A 20,120-nucleotide genomic window follows, 5' to 3' on the forward strand; every position below is an offset into this window, starting at 1 on the left:
TAGTCAAGGGCCTTGGCTTGGAATTCAGAAGTAGACCAATTTCCTCTTCCTTACGAATGGTTTAGTATTTATGGCAATTACATGACTAAAGGCAGGGGTTAAAGATTATTCAGCTCCCTCAGGAGTTGCATTCAGGGGCCTGACTGGGATAGGATAGACCCTCTAGGAAAAATTTCTTAAAGCCAAATAAGGAGTAGAGTTGGGATATTTGAGGGGTTTTTTCTAGGCATAAGGAATCATATATAAAATAATACATGTTTGAACAATTTTTAACCTTTACTTAAAACAAAGTGAATATAACAGTCTACAATAAAAAAAATACTCCAGTGTTTTAATATGCTGATTACTAAAGTGAGAAGATCAGCTCTACGTTTGTAAAATTTTGTTGTCTTCTAGTGTCTCCTTCATGGGCTGTCTCTGGATTTGTTTTCTTTTTTTTTCCTATTCTCAGTTACTGTCAGTTGTCTTTTGGTGAAGATTCAGTTATGTTTATAATGCTCTAGCCAGCTTCTTCCCCCTCATCTCTGTTACTTGAGCTACTCTCCCTGGTGAAGAGAAACCGTTCTCTGTGTCTGAAGGTCCATGTAACCTGCCTTGTTTTGCCTATTAACCATCCCCTTGTTAATAAAAGAGAAACTTCAGGGAATGGAGTTTTCACTTTTCCTTTCTTCTACTTACCATTTTCTAGAAAAGACCTGTCCATTCTCTTTTTAAGCTTATAAATTCTATTAGACACAGAACATGATTTTTTTAATGTATATTTGTTTCTTCAAATTAAGTATCGGATGACTGAATAACTAAACTGTGAATTGTGACCTTGTGTCCCTTAATTCCTCATCCCGTTGTCCCTGAGCGCGTTCTGTTCCTTCTGCTCATTCCCCAGTGGGTCTGTTCATTGCTGTCCTCTACGCACACTCCCTCTCTTATCCTTTCCACTTTTCCTGCTCTGCCATTCCCCAACTCTATTCCCTGTTTTCTCTATTTTTTCCTTATTTTTCTCCTATTTTATCTTTGATATATATTGTGAGGTCCTTTTGCAGGCATGTAGGAGCTTCCTGGAAAACAATGTCACTTGATTACCCTGTAGATTCAAAAGAAAAAGATGCTATTTGTATTTTCTATTTATTGTGTCAGGTTGTGAAAGCAGGAACGAGAATGAGGAGTCAACCTCCAAGGCTGAAATCGCAGAAGACTCAGCATCACATGGAGAGACAAGAGGAAGAATCCAGAAAGATTTTGGAGAAAAACGTGAACAGCAGGGCAGAACAGCAGAAAGGCAGCAGAGGAATCCTGAGGAGAAAACTGGAAAAGAAAAGAGAGATTCGGGGCCAACTATAGTCAAGGAAAAAAAACCGACCACAGGAGAGAGAGGTCCCAGGGAAAAGGGTAAAGGGCTGGGACGGAGCTTCAGTCTGAGCTCAAACTTTAGCACTCCTGAGGAAGTTCCGACAGGAACGAAGTCTCATAGGTGTGATGAATGTGGTAAATGCTTCACAAGGAGTTCAAGCCTTATTCGCCATAAAATCATCCACACTGGAGAAAAGCCCTATGAATGTAGTGAGTGTGGGAAAGCCTTCAGTCTGAACTCAAACCTTGTCTTGCATCAGAGAATCCACACGGGAGAGAAACCTCATGAATGTAACGAGTGTGGCAAAGCCTTCAGTCATAGTTCAAATCTTATTCTACATCAGCGAATCCACTCTGGAGAGAAACCTTATGAATGTAACGAGTGTGGGAAGGCCTTCAGCCAGAGCTCAGATCTTACAAAACACCAGAGAATCCACACAGGAGAGAAACCCTATGAATGTAGCGAATGTGGAAAAGCTTTCAACCGAAACTCTTACCTTATTTTGCATCGGCGAATTCACACTCGGGAAAAACCCTATAAGTGCACTAAGTGTGGCAAGGCCTTCACCCGGAGCTCGACCCTTACTCTGCATCACAGAATCCATACCAGAGAGCGAGCCTCTGAGTACAGCCCTGCCTCCCTTGACGCCTTTGGAGCATTCCTGAAAAGCTGTGTGTAAAGCTAGAATTTGTCAACAAGCCATTTTCCCCTTTTGTTTCTAAAATTATTTCAGAGATGTGTGCTCATGGAAGGGAAAAAACATCCTCAACAGGTTTTTTTTTTAATCACATTTAAGGATCCTTATAGTTAGATTAGCAGTGTTCTGCCTTTGCATAGTCTGCGGGCACATAATTCTTCCATACAGCCCCTGTAGGGAAAAGCTAATCATATGGATAAACCTGCAATTTCTGTATGAGACAAAAGCACACACAATAAAATGTCAAGCTTTTCAGTAATGAGGATACCTTAAGGCGTATTGGATTCTCAGTAACCACAAGATAGAATCGAAAGATTACTTAAGACTGGCTCTATAAAAATGATACTTAGGTTAAAAGCTGCTTGCTGCAAACAAGCCCTGGTTGGCCAACATCTCACTTATTCTCAAAAAAACATCAAAAAAGAGGGACAATTAAAAACTACATTGGAACATGCTGCTCAAACTAGTTATATATACCATAAGTTATATGTATGATCACTGGTAGCCTACCAAAGGTATAGAAATCTAGGACTGTGCTGATCAGTATCAAACCAAAGATTTCTGTCTCTTCCTGATAGAGAGGGTATGTGCACCAGTCTACAATTCCAAAGGACTGCCACAAATGTAGATGGTTTTATCCTCATCGCTGAGATAAATTCCACTGAAATGGCAACAGTGATTCAACACTTCTCTCCCTTCTGGAAGAAATCCATAAAGCACTAATCGCACTCTGAAATGCATTTCTCCACGAGTTAGCACTTGATTATGTACTGTCGTTTAATCCTTCATTGTTTCGTGTATGAAAGTTTCCATCACCCCCAAAAGAGATGCTTTGATTGACAAGGGATGTATTTATATCCCTGACAGCACTGAATATAGTGCAGAACACATAAGAGGCGCTCGTTATGCCTGACTTCTAACAGGACTTGTACATTTAGTACAAAGCCCTGTGAACTGTGAGTACCGGAAATATAGTAGTCTGGCCCAGCTTTTGAAGAGGACATTCAGAGCCTGAGACATGCTAAAGCTCCAGGGTTTTATGCTATTTGTTCTAAACGTGAATAAAGGCACCGTAAACCACCTGCATAGACTCTTTCTAAACATGGATCAGTGAGTAAATACCACGGAATGTCAGAAATGACTCCATTGTCATCTTAAGAAAAATATCAAACTTACTAAGGCCATTTTGTGACCTTTCTATGGTGAAGATCTTAGCCAGAATTTTCTTCAGTCAGCTGTTGGAAAAATATGATTTGGGCACTTTCTGAATCATTTGTAACTTGAAATAACATAGTTCGGGTAATGTAAATTTTGTTGCTTTTCAGAAAATGGTAGATGTAGGGAGCATTTTCCCCCCACACTTTCCAGAAACTTCACAGAAGCATTTGACATCGTTAGCTGTCCGTTGCTAAATGCGTTAGTTGCTCTGAGAAGTTCACCAACTTGCCAAGATATGGTTGGTTGTATCAGAGTCTTCTGTCTTTCTCATCACTAAAGACTGAGGTGAGGTTATGAAACTGATCTTTTCCATCATCTGTGTAGGAAGATGCAGGCTGCCTGGAAGCAAAGGACAGAGACTTTTCAGATACACAGGAGACTCAAGTATCGGGGGCCACATACGTAATCATCAGGGACTCAGGTGGAGAGGACTCTGATCATGAGAGAATATGAGTGATTGTGGACAGGAACTTAGACACAGAATAAGAACACACCTGAAGACTAGCCCCATAACAAGAGAACTTCCCACAGAAATTGAGATTTTTCATCAAGAAATATTAATAGAACTAAAATTCATTTTGTTTGCTAACCAGCAGCTCAAGCCCATGAGACAGCATGGCTTTTGAGGAGCCAGTGTGGTGGGGCCAGCTGTGGCCTCAGCTCCAAACCAGACTCAAGTCCTGCACAGCCTAATTCTTCGGCCTCTCGCTAACTTGGACCAACCACAGCTTCCCTATAGTTTCCAACCAGTTTCATCGGTGTTGCCTGGGGAAACTTCAAGAAAGTCAACTGGTGACCAGAATATGTCTATCCATTCAATTTAAGAAAAATAGAAGGTACTCCAGAAGAGTATGCCTAAGAAACATTTTATAGTAAAGTGAGGATAGAAGAAATGCTTTCAGGGTTTTCTTCAGAGTGAGCCACAGTGATGGTTGCTTAAAAGACCACACTGGTGATTTTGAGCAGAAGCTTGCTGCTGGGAAGGAACTGTAAGCAGCGAGCTGCTTGACTCCAGGCACTGAGCAAAGCACTGACTTGTCAGAAGGGAAGAACTTCGGTTGGTTCCACATTGGCTTTTGGTTTTTTTTTTAAGCCAGGATACATGCTGATGTAATTCAGCTGTCATTCTTGGGTTGTTTTTTTTTTCTTTTTCTGTTTTTTTTAATTGAAAGTAAATATAACCTCTGCCCCCACGTTTAATTCCCACTTTTCTGGGACATTGTGCTGACTGTGGGCCAGCCACTGTGGTTGCTTCAGATCTTCAGCAGATGCACTCCTTGAAGCAGCTACTTAAATCTGTTTTCTGAAGAAAACAGGCTACAGCTGTTGATGAAAACCATTTGCATTGCATTCATTTATCAGCTGCTAAATGCAAAGTGTAGTTGGGTCCTGGTCAAAAAAGGCAAACAACGTCTAATCAGTGCTCGGGATAGTCATTCAAAATATCTTGACTGGCTGAAGCCTGTTAACAGTTTACTCGGTAGTTAACCAGTAGCATGTTAGTTGACTTAGTGGAATTTTTTGAAGGGCTTTTTAAAACAATACCTTAACCTTGCCAGGAAGAGAACTTCAAGTTGTGGGGTATTTGTTTCTGCCCTAGCCTGGCAGGTGAGGCAGAAGCCTGAGAATAGAGGTACATGAGGCATCTTGATATTTAAGGCACTTAGTATTTTATTAAATGCATAAAAGTGAAACTATGCTAAATATGTAAGAGGTTGATATGTTTGCTATGTGAGACAATTCGCATCTTCTGTAAATCAGAGAATTCATTCCAAAGGGAACCTCTGGAATGTGATATTATGGCAAAGCCTTTAATCACATCTCAGCCCTTAGCATCAGAAAGCTTACATTGTAAATAAACTTTATTAATATTATATGTAAGGAAACCTTTCATGTATAGCACTCATTGCTTTGGGTAAAATTAATTCCGTCAGTATGTTCCAATTATAATGAGTTTCAGAAACTGCAGAAGACACTCGCTCGATCTTAACTCCAGAGGATCCACAGAAGAAAAAATGGGGAAATAGCAAAATGTACAATTTCTTACAAAAAAAATTTAATGTTGGGTACTTCTATATATTTTGTATGACCTTATTGTCAGTGTCTGTGTTTTGTACCTCCAGGCCCTGTTGCTATTCTGTATATTCTCTGTAAACAGATAATGTATTTTATTTTAATCTATTTGACAGAACACATCACTTCAAAAGAGCAGAGTTTTTGAAGTGAGTATTAAAGAGGTTGATGTGATTATAGACAAATCAGTTCACAGAACTGAGGAGGGTAATATGAGAAAGAAATCTTCATAGTTTGGTGCTTATCAAATCAGGAGAGGAGGTTAGTAGATGCTCTAAGAGAGGCAGGTTCATAGGGCACTAAAATGATAATTTCTAAAAACCTCTGCAGCTTCCGGAGAGTTTTCAAAGCCAGGAGGTTGATGTCTTAGCTGCCAGGTCCCCATTTTAAGCAAAGCAGATGGGTTCTCTAAGCTTGTCAGGAGGAGTACAAGGGTCTTCTCCATGAACTGGGGGTAGGAGAGTACTGGAAAGGGCAGTGGGACCACTTAAATTGACTGGATTCTATAAACCATAGTCTTGCTACCAACGTTAATCCTTAAATATTTATGCTGAGAAAATTTGGGGTAGGAAAACCCAGAGATGGGCTCACTCTTAGAAAATAGGCACAAATGCATCCAGTTCCTGGCACTGCGGGAAGTTTTTCTGATAGGCATTTTGCAGTATTCCTATTGTACCTTTCCAGCTCCCTTACTTCCCCTGGCTTTCGATTATTAGGAGAGCAGGCTTGGGAAGACTCATGCTATGAAAGAACTCTTGCTAATTTTTATCCTAGAATTGACCATCTTTTATTCCAGAGTCCGGTCATGCTGATGTACTCATCTAAAGCTAGTTAACCAGGTTCATCCCACCATCCTCATGGAAGATTCATTGTGTGAATTGGAGTAACTATTAAAATGTAGTCAAACAATGACAGCAATCTTTGCCAGAGGAGCCATAATTTTGTGTCCCACCTTAAGCAACTTCTCAGAAGTATGAGAGGACTGGGGTTCCCCATTTGGGAAACCAAATGAAGGCCTGCAGATTGCAAAGAAATGAAGAATCAGAGAAAAGGAAATTAAGTGGTATAAATAGATCTTTTTGTAAAAATTAAGAGATTTTTTATTTCAACTACTACTGGAGAATTTAATAAAAAGCATTATTTGAAAAGTTTTCCTAACAGATTCAGGTTTCATTTTTAGGATGGATGGACACACTACTGTACTTTTAAAAGCAGTTACTTATTTTGCTATTCAAATTTTTTATTATATCTGAAAATAAAATTAATCTGTTTTACTTTTCAAAGCTCTAAAACAAACTTGAAGTTATAGGGAGGTAAGCCATCTCCAATTCTGCAGGTCAAACAAGAGTTTGGGAAGTACTTTGGACATCTCATATACAGACTGTCTTAACATGAGAACTTAGTTTCATATTGTCTGGTTCTATGTAATAGTGGACACCACAAATCTCATGTTTTTCTTTTATCCTAAAACAATGGAAGGTAAAGAGTGGGCATTCAGTCAACTTCTAAACAATGATTTGCTGTTTTAACTTTTTTTTTTTTTTTTTTTGGTCTTTAAGATTCTCACCTCCCTTTACTAAGTCATGATTCACTTTTAATTACATAGTAATTCGCAAAGTTAATTAGTCTTAAAATTATGTTTTCTCCCTTCAGAAGCACTCATTAAGCAGTGAGGATGACTTTTAATTTAAGATACAAAGAAGGGGATCTGTGAATGAGTGAAAGGCAGTTTTGAAACTTGGATCTCCAGTATCAGAGTTGGGTTTTAGGTTCCTTTGGGCCAGCTGCTATCACTTAGTCTCTCTGAGGTCAGGTGTGTTGGGAAGGAGTGGAGAGAAGGGTCACAACCCCGCGCTCCCAGCCGAGGAAGAGGAATGAGGCAGCGTGGTGAGGGAGAAGAGAACCGTGGGATGTGTTAAGGTCAGGGCTTGCTTACCTTCCCCTTCATCTCTGCTAGTTAACAGTTTAAGGTTTTAGTCTGCTCTGGCAAGGACAAAGCATGTTAGACTTAGAGATGCTTCTGCAAGTAGCAGGGGTTCTTACAGGAAAACATGAGGGTGGGATGGGAGGAAGTGGACTAGGAGTTTAGGGTTAAGGGGATATGCAAGCAAAATCAATTATTTTAAAATGAACATGTATTTTTATTAACTTTTAGTTAAATATAGATTATTACAACCAGCTCAACATGATAAGCCTAAATCTATATAGAGAGTTAACTCAGGCATCTTGTTTAGAACAAACAAGAACAAACTTTTCCTGTTTTGTCAGTTCTTGGTTTCTTAGTTTAGAATAAATTAGACAAAAAGAAGACACCTGTCTCTGTATACCTGCAGAATTAAGTTATTGCTGTTAAAACCTGGCCTTTTCATTTTGCTAGTCTTTGAAAAGTCCAGATGCTTGGTAGATGTTCAATAAATTATTTTAAAATAGAATTTGTTTTAACTCTTCAACATTTCTAGAAAGGCTTCTTTCAGTAAATAATGGAATCTTAGGAGAAAAGATTGTTGTTTGTTTTTAAGTTGGGGAACTCCTCCATTGGAAATAATTTTAAACCTTTATTTACTGGTTTCAATTACGAGAAATGGCAGCAAAATAAAATATACACATTTATAGTCAGTGGTCCATTTTAGGAGGCCGGTGGTATCTGACAAGTTAGAGTAGTAAGGGTGGGGAAGGAAATTGTGGGGATTTGTAATAAGTATTCTGTTTCTCTTCTGGGTCATGGTAAAACAATAAATTATCATTTCTAGGTGACAATGTTTATGGTGTTTGTTTTTTTAGGGGGAGGGGTTTGGTCATCCTTGGTTGTATGTTTGGAGTAAAGAAAATATTTCAAGTTAAAAAGTATGACCCACAAACAATCCAAATGAACATGTTTTAAGTAATTCCATAAGATCTTCCTATGAAACACCACCTTAGAGCTCTAACTAGGTGGCTTCTTGGAAAGGGTAACAGGATGAAAAGCCATAGAATAAATAGCTTTTTAATGGTCCCCAAAACAATTTTCTCATAAGATGGAACCATTTTAAACCTCTGCCCAGTTTATGACAAAACAATATCCTAATGGTGGGTACTGCTTGTGATCTGATAGTTAGACCTTTAAACTGACCTTGAATAACTGTTTTGGTTTTGCATACTATATTGAAACAAACCCAGCTAACAGTCCTTCTCGCCTTAGTCTTGGATTCACAGACTAGGTTTCTCCTGCTCTTCAAACTACCATGTCTACCAGTCTCACCTCACCCTTTCTCAGCAGATAACCCTTTCCCAAGGGCCTCAGGCCATCAGCTGTGCTTAACTTTCTGATCCTTCCTGCTCCCTGGTGCCCCTTTCCTGTCACCTGCGAGAGCTGTATCCTCCCTCTAGGGCCTCCAGGCTTCTCACCCTTCAACACCCGTTCTACATTTAAATGAGCACAAAAATGTAGCTTAAAGGAGCTAAACCAAATTTTAAGTATCTTGTCTGACCTTGTGCCTTCATTTTAGCTACCAAATTCCTCTACCAATTTGACCATAAGCATTGTTTTCATCACTGATGATATCCTCCCTCTTCAAGCCCCTTTAACTGAGCTCTTACTGTAATCACTTAAATGGTCATCAGTGTTTTTTGTTGTTTTTTCAGAAACAGAGAGAAGGATAGATAGGGACAGAGATGAGGAGCATCAATCATCAGTTTCTCGTTGTGGCACTTCAGTTGTTCACTGATTGCTTTCTCATATGTACCTTGACCGTGGGCCTACAGCAGACCAAGTAACCTCTTGCTCAAGCCAAGGACCTTGGGTCCAAGCTGGTGAGTTGTTTTTCCTCAAACCAGATGAGCCCGCGCTCAAGCTGGCGATCCCAATCCGACGCTCTATCCACTGCGCCACCGCCTGGTCAGGCTCATCAGTGTTCTTGTCAGAACATTTTTTCTTGTCTTTGTTCTTTCTTACATTTCTTTTTTTTTTCTCTTTATTTATTCAGTGAGAGGATGGGAGGCAGAGAGACCCCCGCAGACACCCCTACTGGGATCCACCCAGCAAGCCCACTAGGGGTGATGCTCCTGCCATCTGGGGTGTTGCTCCCTTGCTCAGCGGCAGAGCTCTTCTTAGCGCCTGAGGAGGAGGCCATGGAGCCATCCCCAGTGTCCAGAGCCAACTCTCTCCAACTGAGCTATGGCTGCAGGAGGAGAAGAGAGAAAGAAGCAAGAGGGAGAGGGGTGGAGAAGCAGATGGGCACCCCTCCTGTGTGCTCTACCACTGAGCTAACTGGCCAGGGCATTCCTTGCATTTTTATATTTGACCATTTCCATGAATCCTGTCAGTTCGCATTACTCTGTCCTTCAACTCCTCTTCCTCCACTCATGAATAATAACCATGAGTTTTCTTTAATCCAGTCCACATATCAAATTTGTGAAGACACTTGCTCCATTTCACAAATGTGAACTAAGGGCTGAAAAGTGAAGTGGCTTACTCATTAAGTGGCAGAGCTAGATTCTAAAACGAGGTATGTCTGACTTCAAGAACAGGTTCTTTTTTTTTATTTTTCTGAAGCTGGAAACGGGGAGAGACAGACAGACTCCCGCATGCACCCGACCGGGATCCACCCGGCACGCCCACCAGGGGCGACGCTCTGCCCACCAGGGGGCGATGCTCTGCCTCTCCGGGGTGTCGCTCTGCCGCAACCAGAGCCACTCTAGCGCCTGGGGCAGAGGCCAAGGAGCCATCCCCAGCGCCCGGGCCATCTTTGCTCCAGTGGAGCCTTGGCTACGGGAGGGGAAGAGAGAGACAGAGAGGAAGGGGGGGGGGTGGAGAAGCAAATGGGCGCTTCTCCTATGTGCCCTGGCCGGGAATCGAACCCGGGTCCCCTGCACGCCAGGCTGTCGCTCTACCGCTGAGCCAACCGGCCAGGGCCAGACAGATTCTTTCCACTACTTCATTGTCCCTTGTCCTTCATGAACTCAATTACTCTCCCACCTTCATATACCACCTATGGTTACGCACACAAGCACTGGAGCCAGTTTACCTAGGTTTGAATTCTTTTTCTACCATTTACTTGCTGTATCTTAGTGTCCTTGTCTGCAAAATAGGCATATAGTTATAAGCATGAAATAAGTCATTGCATACATATAAAGCACCTATAGCAGTGCCTACCATAAATGTTTCAAAATACTAGCTATTATTTTCTCCATGGGCCTCTAGATCTTCTCTTCTGAATATTTACTCCCCACTGAAGTCTCCCTTTTTAAGGCGAAACACACTGGCTGTGTACTCCATCTCATTAGTCCCTAAAACATATAACCTTGAAATTGAGGACCCAAGCTCTGGGCCCATTTTAGTTCAGAACTTATGTGAACTAAGTTAATCAGAAAAAGCTAAGAACTATGAGTTTACACATAGGTGGGATATGAAACTGAGACTCATGGACATAAGTGAAGTGTTATCAGAGGGAGGGAGGTGAGGAGGAGGGGAGTAAAGAGGGACAAATATATGACAGAAAATGATTTGACTTTGGGTAATGGGCACACAACACATCAACAGTTCAAATGCTATAGAAATGTTTACCTGAAACCTGTGTGTTCTTATGGGCAACATCACCCCATTAAATTTAATTTAAAAAAATTTTTAACCATAAAAAGTGCCTGACCAGGCCCTGGCCGGTTGGCTCAGCGGTAGAGCGTCAGCCTGGAGTGCGGGGGACCCGGGTTCAATTCCCGGTCAGGGCACATAGGAGAAGCGCCCATTTGCTTCTCCACCCCCTCCCCTCCTTCCTCTCTGTCTCTCCCTTCCCCTCCCGCAGCCAAGGCTCCATTGGAGCAAAGATGGCCCGGGCGCTGGGGATGGCTCCTTGGCCTCTGCCCCAGGCGCTAGAGTGGCTCTGGTCGCGGCAGAGCGACGCCCCCTGGTGGGCAGAGCGTCGCCCCTGGTGGGTGTGCCGGGTGGATCCCGGTCAGGCGCATGCGGGAGTCTGTCTGACTGTCTCTCCACGTTTCCAGCTTCAGAAAAATACAAAAAAAAAAAAAAAGTGCCTGACCAGGAGGTGGCACAGTGGATAAAGCATTGGCCTGGGATGCTGAGGACCCAGGTTCAAAGCCCTGAGGTCACCAACTTGAGCATGGGGTTGCTGGCTTAAGCGTGGGATCATAGACCCCGTGGTTGCTGACTTAAGCCCAAAGGCCGCTGGCTTGAAGCCCCAGGTTGCTGGCTCGAGCAATGGGTCACTGGCTCAGCTGGAGCCCCCCCCCCCCCAAGGCACATGAGAAAGCAATCAATGAACAACTAAGGTGCCGCAATGAAGAATTGATGCTTCTCATCTCTCTCCCTTCCTGCCTGTCTGTCCCTATCTGTCCCTTTCTTGCTAAAGAAAAAGTTATCGACAGAAATTCACATGGCCTCCGAGATTCTCTTAAATTGCCCCAGTCCTTCTTCAGTTGATGCAATTTCTTTTGCAATCCCAAATCCTCTGAGGAACCAAATTTCTCCTGGAATGATGAATATTGCTGCACAAATTTGAGAGACCTTTCTTGTCCCAAACTACCCATGTTCCTTTGCAGTAGTTATCACCTCTACCTCCAAGTCTCAGATGTCATCCACTCCAGATTCTTAAACAAAAGAGGTGCTACATTGACTAGAGTTATCTGTCACCATGTGCCCTGCATTGGGTTCTGTATTCCACATTTTAAAAGAGAGACAGACCAACTGCAGGATGGTAAAAGCAAACCACCTCATGTGTGCCACCAAGGGTTTTGCTTCATGAGAAGAAACCTCACTCGGAACTTGGAATCTGCCCTCAAAGATGGAAAGTCCGGTCATCTTGAAAAAGGATTTCAGTCCAAGAAATAGAACTAAATCCCTTTCAACAAATATTATTGTCAGGCTATATGCTGGGTGTTAGGAATAATGAAAGGAAAGAGAAACAGCAATGAGTAAGGCAGATAAATAAGTAAAGCCAGCTCTGCCTAGCCGCTACCAGAATTTGGGGCAAATAGAAAAAAGCATTTTTTCCTCAGGAAACTTAACTGCCTTCTGCTGGCAAGTTGTGATAACTATACAACTTCCTGATGACTCCCTGATAAGAAGATGAATGGTGGTCCTTGGGATCATGTGGGGGCACAAGTGGCACTATCCAGGAGTGACCCTAGTGGAAGCCACTGGGAGAAGAAAGAAACTTGTTGCAGAGCCAGCCAGAGCAGGTGGCTGCATCAGTTCATTCAGGCTGGCTGGGGAACACTCATGAGTTCCGAGCAGGAAGGGATCTTATATGGAGTGAGGACTAGACCAGATGCCCTCTGGAACCACCCTGTACTCTGAGATTATGCAAATTTTTTCTGGGCTCTTCCAGCACACCCGGGAGGACAAACCAGTAACATGTTCTTGTGAAAGTCTTGGCAGGAAATTATTCTTTCTTATTAAGGAAAAGGCAGATGACCCAATCCAGAGTGGACAGAATAGAGAAAAGGATCTGTGATAGGTGAAGCCCCATCTATCCCCTGGGGGGTTAACACTAAAAGAAAGAGGAGATCAGAATTGATATGGTGGTCAGGAGTTTTGAAGATTAAAATCTCTTACTATTGGTACAGCTACTTACAAAGCTAGTTCACTCTCATGTGACCCAAACACTTCAAAGTCATCAGAGCAGGTATTACACCATTTTCAGATAATCAAGTTGCATATTCAATCTCCCAAGGCTCATTGGCAACAGAGCTTCAGTGCTAAGCTGTGGGTTGTCTAACTGCACCACTCCGTTTCTATTCTTTCCATTTTCTGTAGAGAATGTCTTTGCAGCTTCCCAACAAGCTGTACTTCTGGACTCCTTACAGGAAGAAAACGGACATTTTCAGAGCTATAATGGACATGAAGCTTGCCCAGCCTTGTTCTAAGAGAAATCAAGGTTTGATCGCCCTCTACTGGCCAAGAACAGTGATGGCAGCAAAAATAGGGGACATCAGAAGCGAGGAATATCCAGCCAGCAAGGAAGGTTCTAGAGAGAACCATAACAACCTGCTGGAAAAGGAGGGAGAAAGCTTTTCCCCTTCTGGATTTCTTCTAGAAAGGGGAGAGGAATCATTTTTTCGATTTTCTTCTTTTTTTTAAAGATTTTATTTATTGATTTTACAGAGAGAGGAGGGTTGGGGTAGTGAGAAATATACTGCTCACAAAAATTAGGGGATCCGGGAATGTGCAGACACTCCAGTACTGTCAGCCTTTTGTGTAGTGCATTTTCACCAATGAAATAGAAGTTGGTTTTGCATCTCATTTGCATAATCAAACAACTTTGTGGGGGGTTTTTTGTTTGTTTTGTTAATTTTACTAGGGTGACATCAATAAATCAGGGTACATATGTTCAAAGAAAACATATCCAGGTTATCTTGTCAATCAATTATGTTGCATACCCATCACCCAAAGTCAGATTGTCCTCCGTCACCTTCTATCTAGTTTTCTTTGTGCCCCTCCCCCTCCCCCTTTTCCTCCCCCCCCCCCCCCCCCCGCAACCACCACACTCTTATCAATGTCTCTTAGTCTCGTTTTTATGTCCCACCTACGTATGGAATAATGCAGTTCTTGGTTTTTTCTGATTTACTTATTTCACTTCGTATAATGTTATCAAAATCCCACCATTTTGTTGTAAATGATCCGATGTCATCATTTCTTATGGCTGAGTAGTATTCCATAGTGTATATGTGCCACATCTTCTTTATCCAGTCTTCTATTGAAGCGCTTTTTGGTTGTTTCCATGTCTTGGCCACTGTGAACAATGCTGCAATGAATATGGGGCTGCATGTGTCTTTACGTATCAATGTTTCTGAGTTTTGGGGGTATATACCCCAAACAACTTTCTTTGACTTGTCATTTGCTTTTGTGATATTTTTGTTTAATAAAAAAAATCAAATGCTTCTTTTTTTTATTGCTTCATATTCATTTTGAAATATCCCCTAATTTTTGTGAGCAGTGTAGTCAACTCCTAGTTGCTTCATCCCAGCTGCTCATTGCCTGCCGTATGTTCACTGACAGGCAAGCCCAGGCCCTTGAACCAGCAACCTCAGCGTTCCAGACGCTCCATCCACTGCACCACCACCGGCCAGTCTCCTTTATATATTTCAAGCCAAGTAATCTTCAAGACAAAAGAGAATCAAGTAATGTAGAGAAAGTAAAGTGGGGGAGTACAGAGGTCATTTAAGAGAGGAACTGTGGACCCTTAGAGTGCCCAAGGTCAGTTCAAACATTTTACATTCCAAGATTCAGAAGTAACTTTCAGGCAAAATCATGAAACTGCTGTAGGTGATTTCTGGGACAATCATATGTGATAATTTTCAAGTATTTTAAAGGACCAAGGTGAACAACTACATACATGTTGTGAAAGAATAGGAGTAGGATCAATGAGTTGAAATTATAGGAATGCAAATTTTTGCTTTAATCTAAAGAACTTTAATCAGTTAGAACTCACCCAAAAGAGGGAACTATCCTCTGAAGTAGTAAGCTCCCTCTCAGGGAAATGGTTAGAGAACTGTCATAAAAAGGATGTTGGAATGTTACAAGAGGTTAGACCAGGGGTCCCCAAACTATGGGCCACATGCAACCCCCTGAGGCCATTTATCCAGCCCCTGCCGCACTTCCGGAAGGGGCACCTCTTTCATTGGTGGTCAGTTTCATTGGTTCATCCACATCCTGTGCTCCTGGTGTACTGTATGTGGCGGCGCCGCAAAGCGCGGCAGCACTCACGTACAGTACTACTTCCGGTGATGTGGGACGCATGCGTAAAGGCTCCAGAAGCGTGTCATATCACTTGTTAGGGTAGCAGTGACAAATATGGAACCGGACATTAACCATCTCATTAGCCAAAAGCAGGCCTGTAGTTCCCATTGAAATACTGGTCAGTTTGTTGATTTAAATTTACTTGTTCTTTATTTTAATATTGTATTTGTTCCCGTTTTGTTTTTTTTACTTTAAGATATGTGTAGTGTGCATAGGGATTTGCTCATAGTTTTTTTTTTATAGTCCAGCCCTCCAACGGTCTGAGGGACAGTGAACTGGCCCCTTGTGTAAAAAGTTTGGGGACCCCTGGGTTAGAATGTAGATCCTCAAGATGACACATTCATTTTAGTCACCACTTATTGGTCTCATCTCTATTATTGATCATATCTATAATTATCTTATTACATGTCTGTCAAGAACTGTGTGTATTTTTCATTTTCCCCTGTGCCTTACACAATGCCTGACATATTGTAGGTTCTTGGTGTTTGTTGAATGAATTCATTGGAAGAGAATGAGATTCCTGGAAATCAAAACCATTCTGAAGAGGAAATGCAGGTGACATCACAGTGAGCCACCAGCATATTAGCTAACTTTTCCTTTGTTCTCTTGTGGTCTTGTCAAATGGTCATGGTTACAGTAATAGAAGGAAATAATGATCACCCTAAGTTAACTTGTTTTAATACCATATGGTTTAGATAGACAGCATCTTTATCTTTAAAAATCTGTTGAGACATAGTAATGACACAAGATTGAATTAGAGAATCTGACTTCTACTCTAGGCTCTGCTACTGATTAGCTAACTAGTGCACCTTGGATCTGACTTCTCCAGGTATTGGTTTGTTCATCTGAAAACAAGAGCTTAACCAGATTGTCCTTAAGTTTATTTTGGCATTGATATTTTGCAACTCTAGGCCCCTTTGCTAAGATTGGAAGAGTATCTTCAAGCCCCAGCATTACAACCCCCTGGCTGCACTAGGCAGAGATCCCTTGACTAGGTGACTAGATAGAGCACTACCAAAGCATGAACACATGTGAGGCTAATGGAATAGATGCAGGTTTCCTGGTTTTCCCCTCAGTCCTAGTGATTCCATTCCCTTTAATCATTTATTCTTTCCTTTGCCCCTTGGTCGGCAAACCGCGGCTCATGAGCCACATGCGGCTCTGGCCCCTTGAGTATTTAGCAAGGTCCAGTTTAAGAGTACCCTAATTAAGTTAATAACAATGTACCTACCTGTATAGTTTAAGTTTAAAAAACTTGGCTCTCAAAAGAAATTTCAATCGTTGTACTGCTGATATTTGGCTCTGTTGACTAATGAGTTTGCCGACCACTGCCCTAGCCAATGCAGAGGAAGTGTAGCTTAAAAGCATAGGCTTTGGAGAAAGAGAACCAAGTTTAAATCTTGACTTCCCCACAGATCAGTTATATGACACTGGATAAGTTACTTATGTTTCTGAGCCAAAGTTTACTAATCTATAAAATAGAAATTTTACTATTTCATATTTCATAGGATTAAGGTAATGAAGATAAATATGTGCAGTAGATTGTTTCCAAAGATAGTCACATCTCTCATCCCATATACTCTTGCAGTGTGACCAACAGATAGAATCTATTTTTCTTCCCCTTGAATTTGGCCCGGTGACCTGTTCTAACAACATAATGTGAAAATGATGCTATATAACTTCCAAGGCTGGGCCCTAAACATCTACAAGTTATACCTTGACCTCTTAAAATGCTCCTCTTGGAGAACCCAGTCATCATGCAAAGAAGGCCAAAGCAGCTCTGCCACCAGACTCACATGCAGGAGCACGGAGGCCCCAGGCCAACATCCCAGCTGAGTTTCCAGTCTGTGGGCCAGCACCAACTGCCACCCGTCCTGGGTCCTCAGCTGACACCACAGGAAGCAAAAAAGTCCAGCCAATCCATGGATTTGTGAGATCATGTGAGAAATGATCATTGTTGTGTTAAGGCACTAAGTTTGGAGGTAGTGCTTTATGCAGCAATAAAAAACTAAAACCAAGCCCTGGCCGGTTGGCTCAGTGGTAGAGCGTCGGCCTGGCGTGCAGAAGTCCCAAGTTCGATTCCCGGCCAGGGCACACAGGAGAAGCGCCCATCTGCTTCTCCACCCCTCCCCCTCTCCTTCCTCTCTGTCTCTCTCTTCCCCTCCCGCAGCCAAGGCTCCATTGGAGCAGGGATGGCCCCAGCGCTGGGGATGGCTCCTTGGCCTCTGCCCCAGGCGCTAGAGTGGCTCTGGTCGCGGCAGAGCGACGCCCCGGAGGGACAGAGCATCGCCCCCTGGTGGGCAGAGCATTGCCCCTGGTGGGCGTGCCGGGTGGATCCTGGTGGGGCGCATGCGGGAGTCTGTCTGTCTCTCCCCGTTTCTAGCTTCGGAAAAATACAAAAAAACAAAAAAACTAAAACCAGCCCTGGCTGGTTAGCTCAGTGATAGAGCATCAGTCAGGTGTGTGGATGTCCCAGGTTCAAATCCCGGTCAGAGCACACAGGAGAAGCGCCCATCTGCTTCTCCCCCCTTCCCCTCTCCCTTTTCTCTCTCTTATCCCAGCCAGCAGCCCTGGTTCAATTGGAACAAATTGGCCCTGGACACGGATGATGGCTCCATAGCCTCATCTCAGGCTCTGAAATAGCTCAATTGTTGAGCAACAGAGCAGTGGGCTTGGTAGGTGGATCCCATAGAGGCGTATGTGGGAGTCTGTCTCTCAGCCTCCCTGCTTCTCACTTAAGAGAATAATTTTAAAAAACAGAAAACAAAAAACCCTGAAACCAAACCTAACCAGTGGTGGCACAGAAGATAGAGCATCAACCTGGGACTCTGAGCTCCCAGGTTCAAAACCCTAAGGTCGCCAGCTTGAGTGCAGGGTCTCAGGCTTGAGCATGGTATCATGGAGATGATCCGAAGATCACTGGTGTGAGCAAGGAGTAACTACTAGGCTGGAGCCTAACCCCCACCTCCCCCAAGAATAATCAATGAACAACTAAAATGATGCAATTACAAGCTGATGCTTCTCATCTTTCCTCCTTCCTCTCTCTCCCTAAAATAAATTAAATAAAATAAATTAAAGACTAAAACCAAGCCTGACCAGGCGGTGGCGCAGTGGATAGAGCGTCGGACTGGGATGCAGAGGATCCAGGTTCTAGACCCTGAGGTCGCCAGCTTGAGCGCAGGCTCATCTGGTTTGAGCAAAAAGCCCACCAGCTTGGACCCAAGGTTGCTGGCTCCAGCAAGGGGTTACTCGGTCTGCTGAAGGCCCGCGGTCAAGGCACATATGAGAAAGCAATCAATGAACAACTAAGGTGTTGCAACGCGCAATGAAAAACAAATGATTGATGCTTCTCATCTCTCCGTTCCCATCTGTCTGTCCCTGTCTATCCCTCTCTCTGACTCCCTGTCTCTGTAAAAAATAATAAATAAATAAATAAATAAATAAATAAAAACTAAAACCAAGAACTTAACACAGTACCTGGCCCATAGTAAGTACTCAAAAGAGGTGTGTGGTGGAAGTAGTAATGGTAAAGGAGTGTTGTAACAGGTTTTGCCTATTAAAGAGAAAACTAGTAACCTGACCAGGTGGTGGCGCAGTGGATAGAGCGTCGGACTGGGATGCCAAGGACCCAGGTTTGAGACCCCGAGGTCACCAGCTTGAGCATGGGGTCATCTGGTTAGAGCAAAAGCTCACCAGCTTGGACCCAAGGTTGCTGGCTCGAGCAAGAGGTTACTTGGTCTGCTGAAAGCCCGCGGTCAAGGCACATATGAGAAAGCAATCAATGAACAACTAAGGTGTCGCAATGCGCAACAAAAAACTAATGATTGCCCTGGCCGGTTGGCTCAGTGGTAGAGCGTCGGCCTAGCGTGCGGAGGACCCGGGTTCAATTCCCGGCCAGGGCACACAGGAGAAGCACCCATTTGCTTCTCCACCCCTCCGCCGCACCTTCCTCTCTGTCTCTCTCTTCCCCTCCCGCAGCCAAGGCTCCATTGGAGCAAAGATGGCCCGGGCGCTGGGGATGGCTCCTTGGCCTCTGCCCCAGGCGCTGGAGTGGCTCTGGTCACAACATGGCTATGCCCAGGATGGGCAGAGCATCGCCCCCTGGTGGGCAGAGCATCGCCCCATGATGGGCGTGCCAGGTGGATCCCGGTCCGGCGCATGCGGGAGTCTGTCTGTCTCTCCCTGTTTCCAGCTTCAGAAAAATGCAAAAAAACAAAAACAAAAAAAACCACTAATGACTGATGCTTCTCATCTCTCCGTTCCTGTCTGTCCCTGTCTATCCCTCTCTCTGACTCTCTCTCTGTCTCTGTAAAAAATAAAAATAAAAAAAAATTGAAAACTAATAGTTTGGGGCAAACTGTATAAAGATGTAAAAGATTGTCTAACCCCAAAAAGTATTCTTCAAAATTCCTGTCCTTCCCATTCCCAGGGCTCTCACAATCAAAACAGCACAAACTGATGGAGAAAGTAGCCATTTTTATGCAACTCTTTCTTGAGAAAAGTCCTTCCTTGCACTGAAATTTCTCTCGATTTCTTCATTGGTTTTCTGGGGTCCCGTAACACATACTTTTTCAAATGACAGCACTTAACATATTTGAAAACTGGGACTGATTTGTCCTTCATGCCCCCCTTGTTTCTACCCAAGGTAAGAACAAATTTTCTAGACTTGGGGAGGTCGAAGAGCAAGGTGTTAACTCATACATCCCGATTGCTCATTTCTGGCCAAAGCCGCCTCCTTCACGTCGGACCTTTCTTAGAAAAAAACTAAAGTGGGCGGGAGACAAGAACACTGCGGGTTCAAGTAGAGGGCGACTCCATTTTCCTACGGAGGCGCCTCAATTTCCCAGGCATCCGAGACACCGAGACGCAGAGATATCCCGAATTCCTAGAGGGGTCGCAGCGGCCGCGCACAACTGTCCGCGGGCGGGGTATGACGCACTTCCGGCTGCGCCTTCCGTTCTGCGCGTCTAGGTGTTCCAGCGCTAAGAGCACCTCTGATTCATGGTGAGCCTCCTGATCCCTGGTTAGCTAGGCGGGCGGAAGCGGGAGCCTAG

The 20,120-nt window shown here is 43.3% G+C and overlaps 1 protein-coding gene across 1 annotated transcript in view; it reads left to right on the forward strand.

The window, feature by feature from the left end:
• ZKSCAN1 (zinc finger with KRAB and SCAN domains 1) overlaps window positions 1-20,120 on the forward strand; it is a 51,792-nt gene that overhangs the window by 15,157 nt on the left and 16,515 nt on the right. Inside the window, exon 6 of the mRNA XM_066383652.1 lies at window positions 1,135-2,019. Within this exon, the coding sequence (XP_066239749.1) occupies window positions 1,135-2,019 (885 nt within the window). The remainder of the gene's footprint in view (window positions 1-1,134; window positions 2,020-20,120) is intronic.

This window comes from Saccopteryx leptura, chromosome 4, assembly GCF_036850995.1.
Source record: "Saccopteryx leptura isolate mSacLep1 chromosome 4, mSacLep1_pri_phased_curated, whole genome shotgun sequence".
Lineage (NCBI taxonomy): Eukaryota > Metazoa > Chordata > Mammalia > Chiroptera > Emballonuridae > Saccopteryx > Saccopteryx leptura.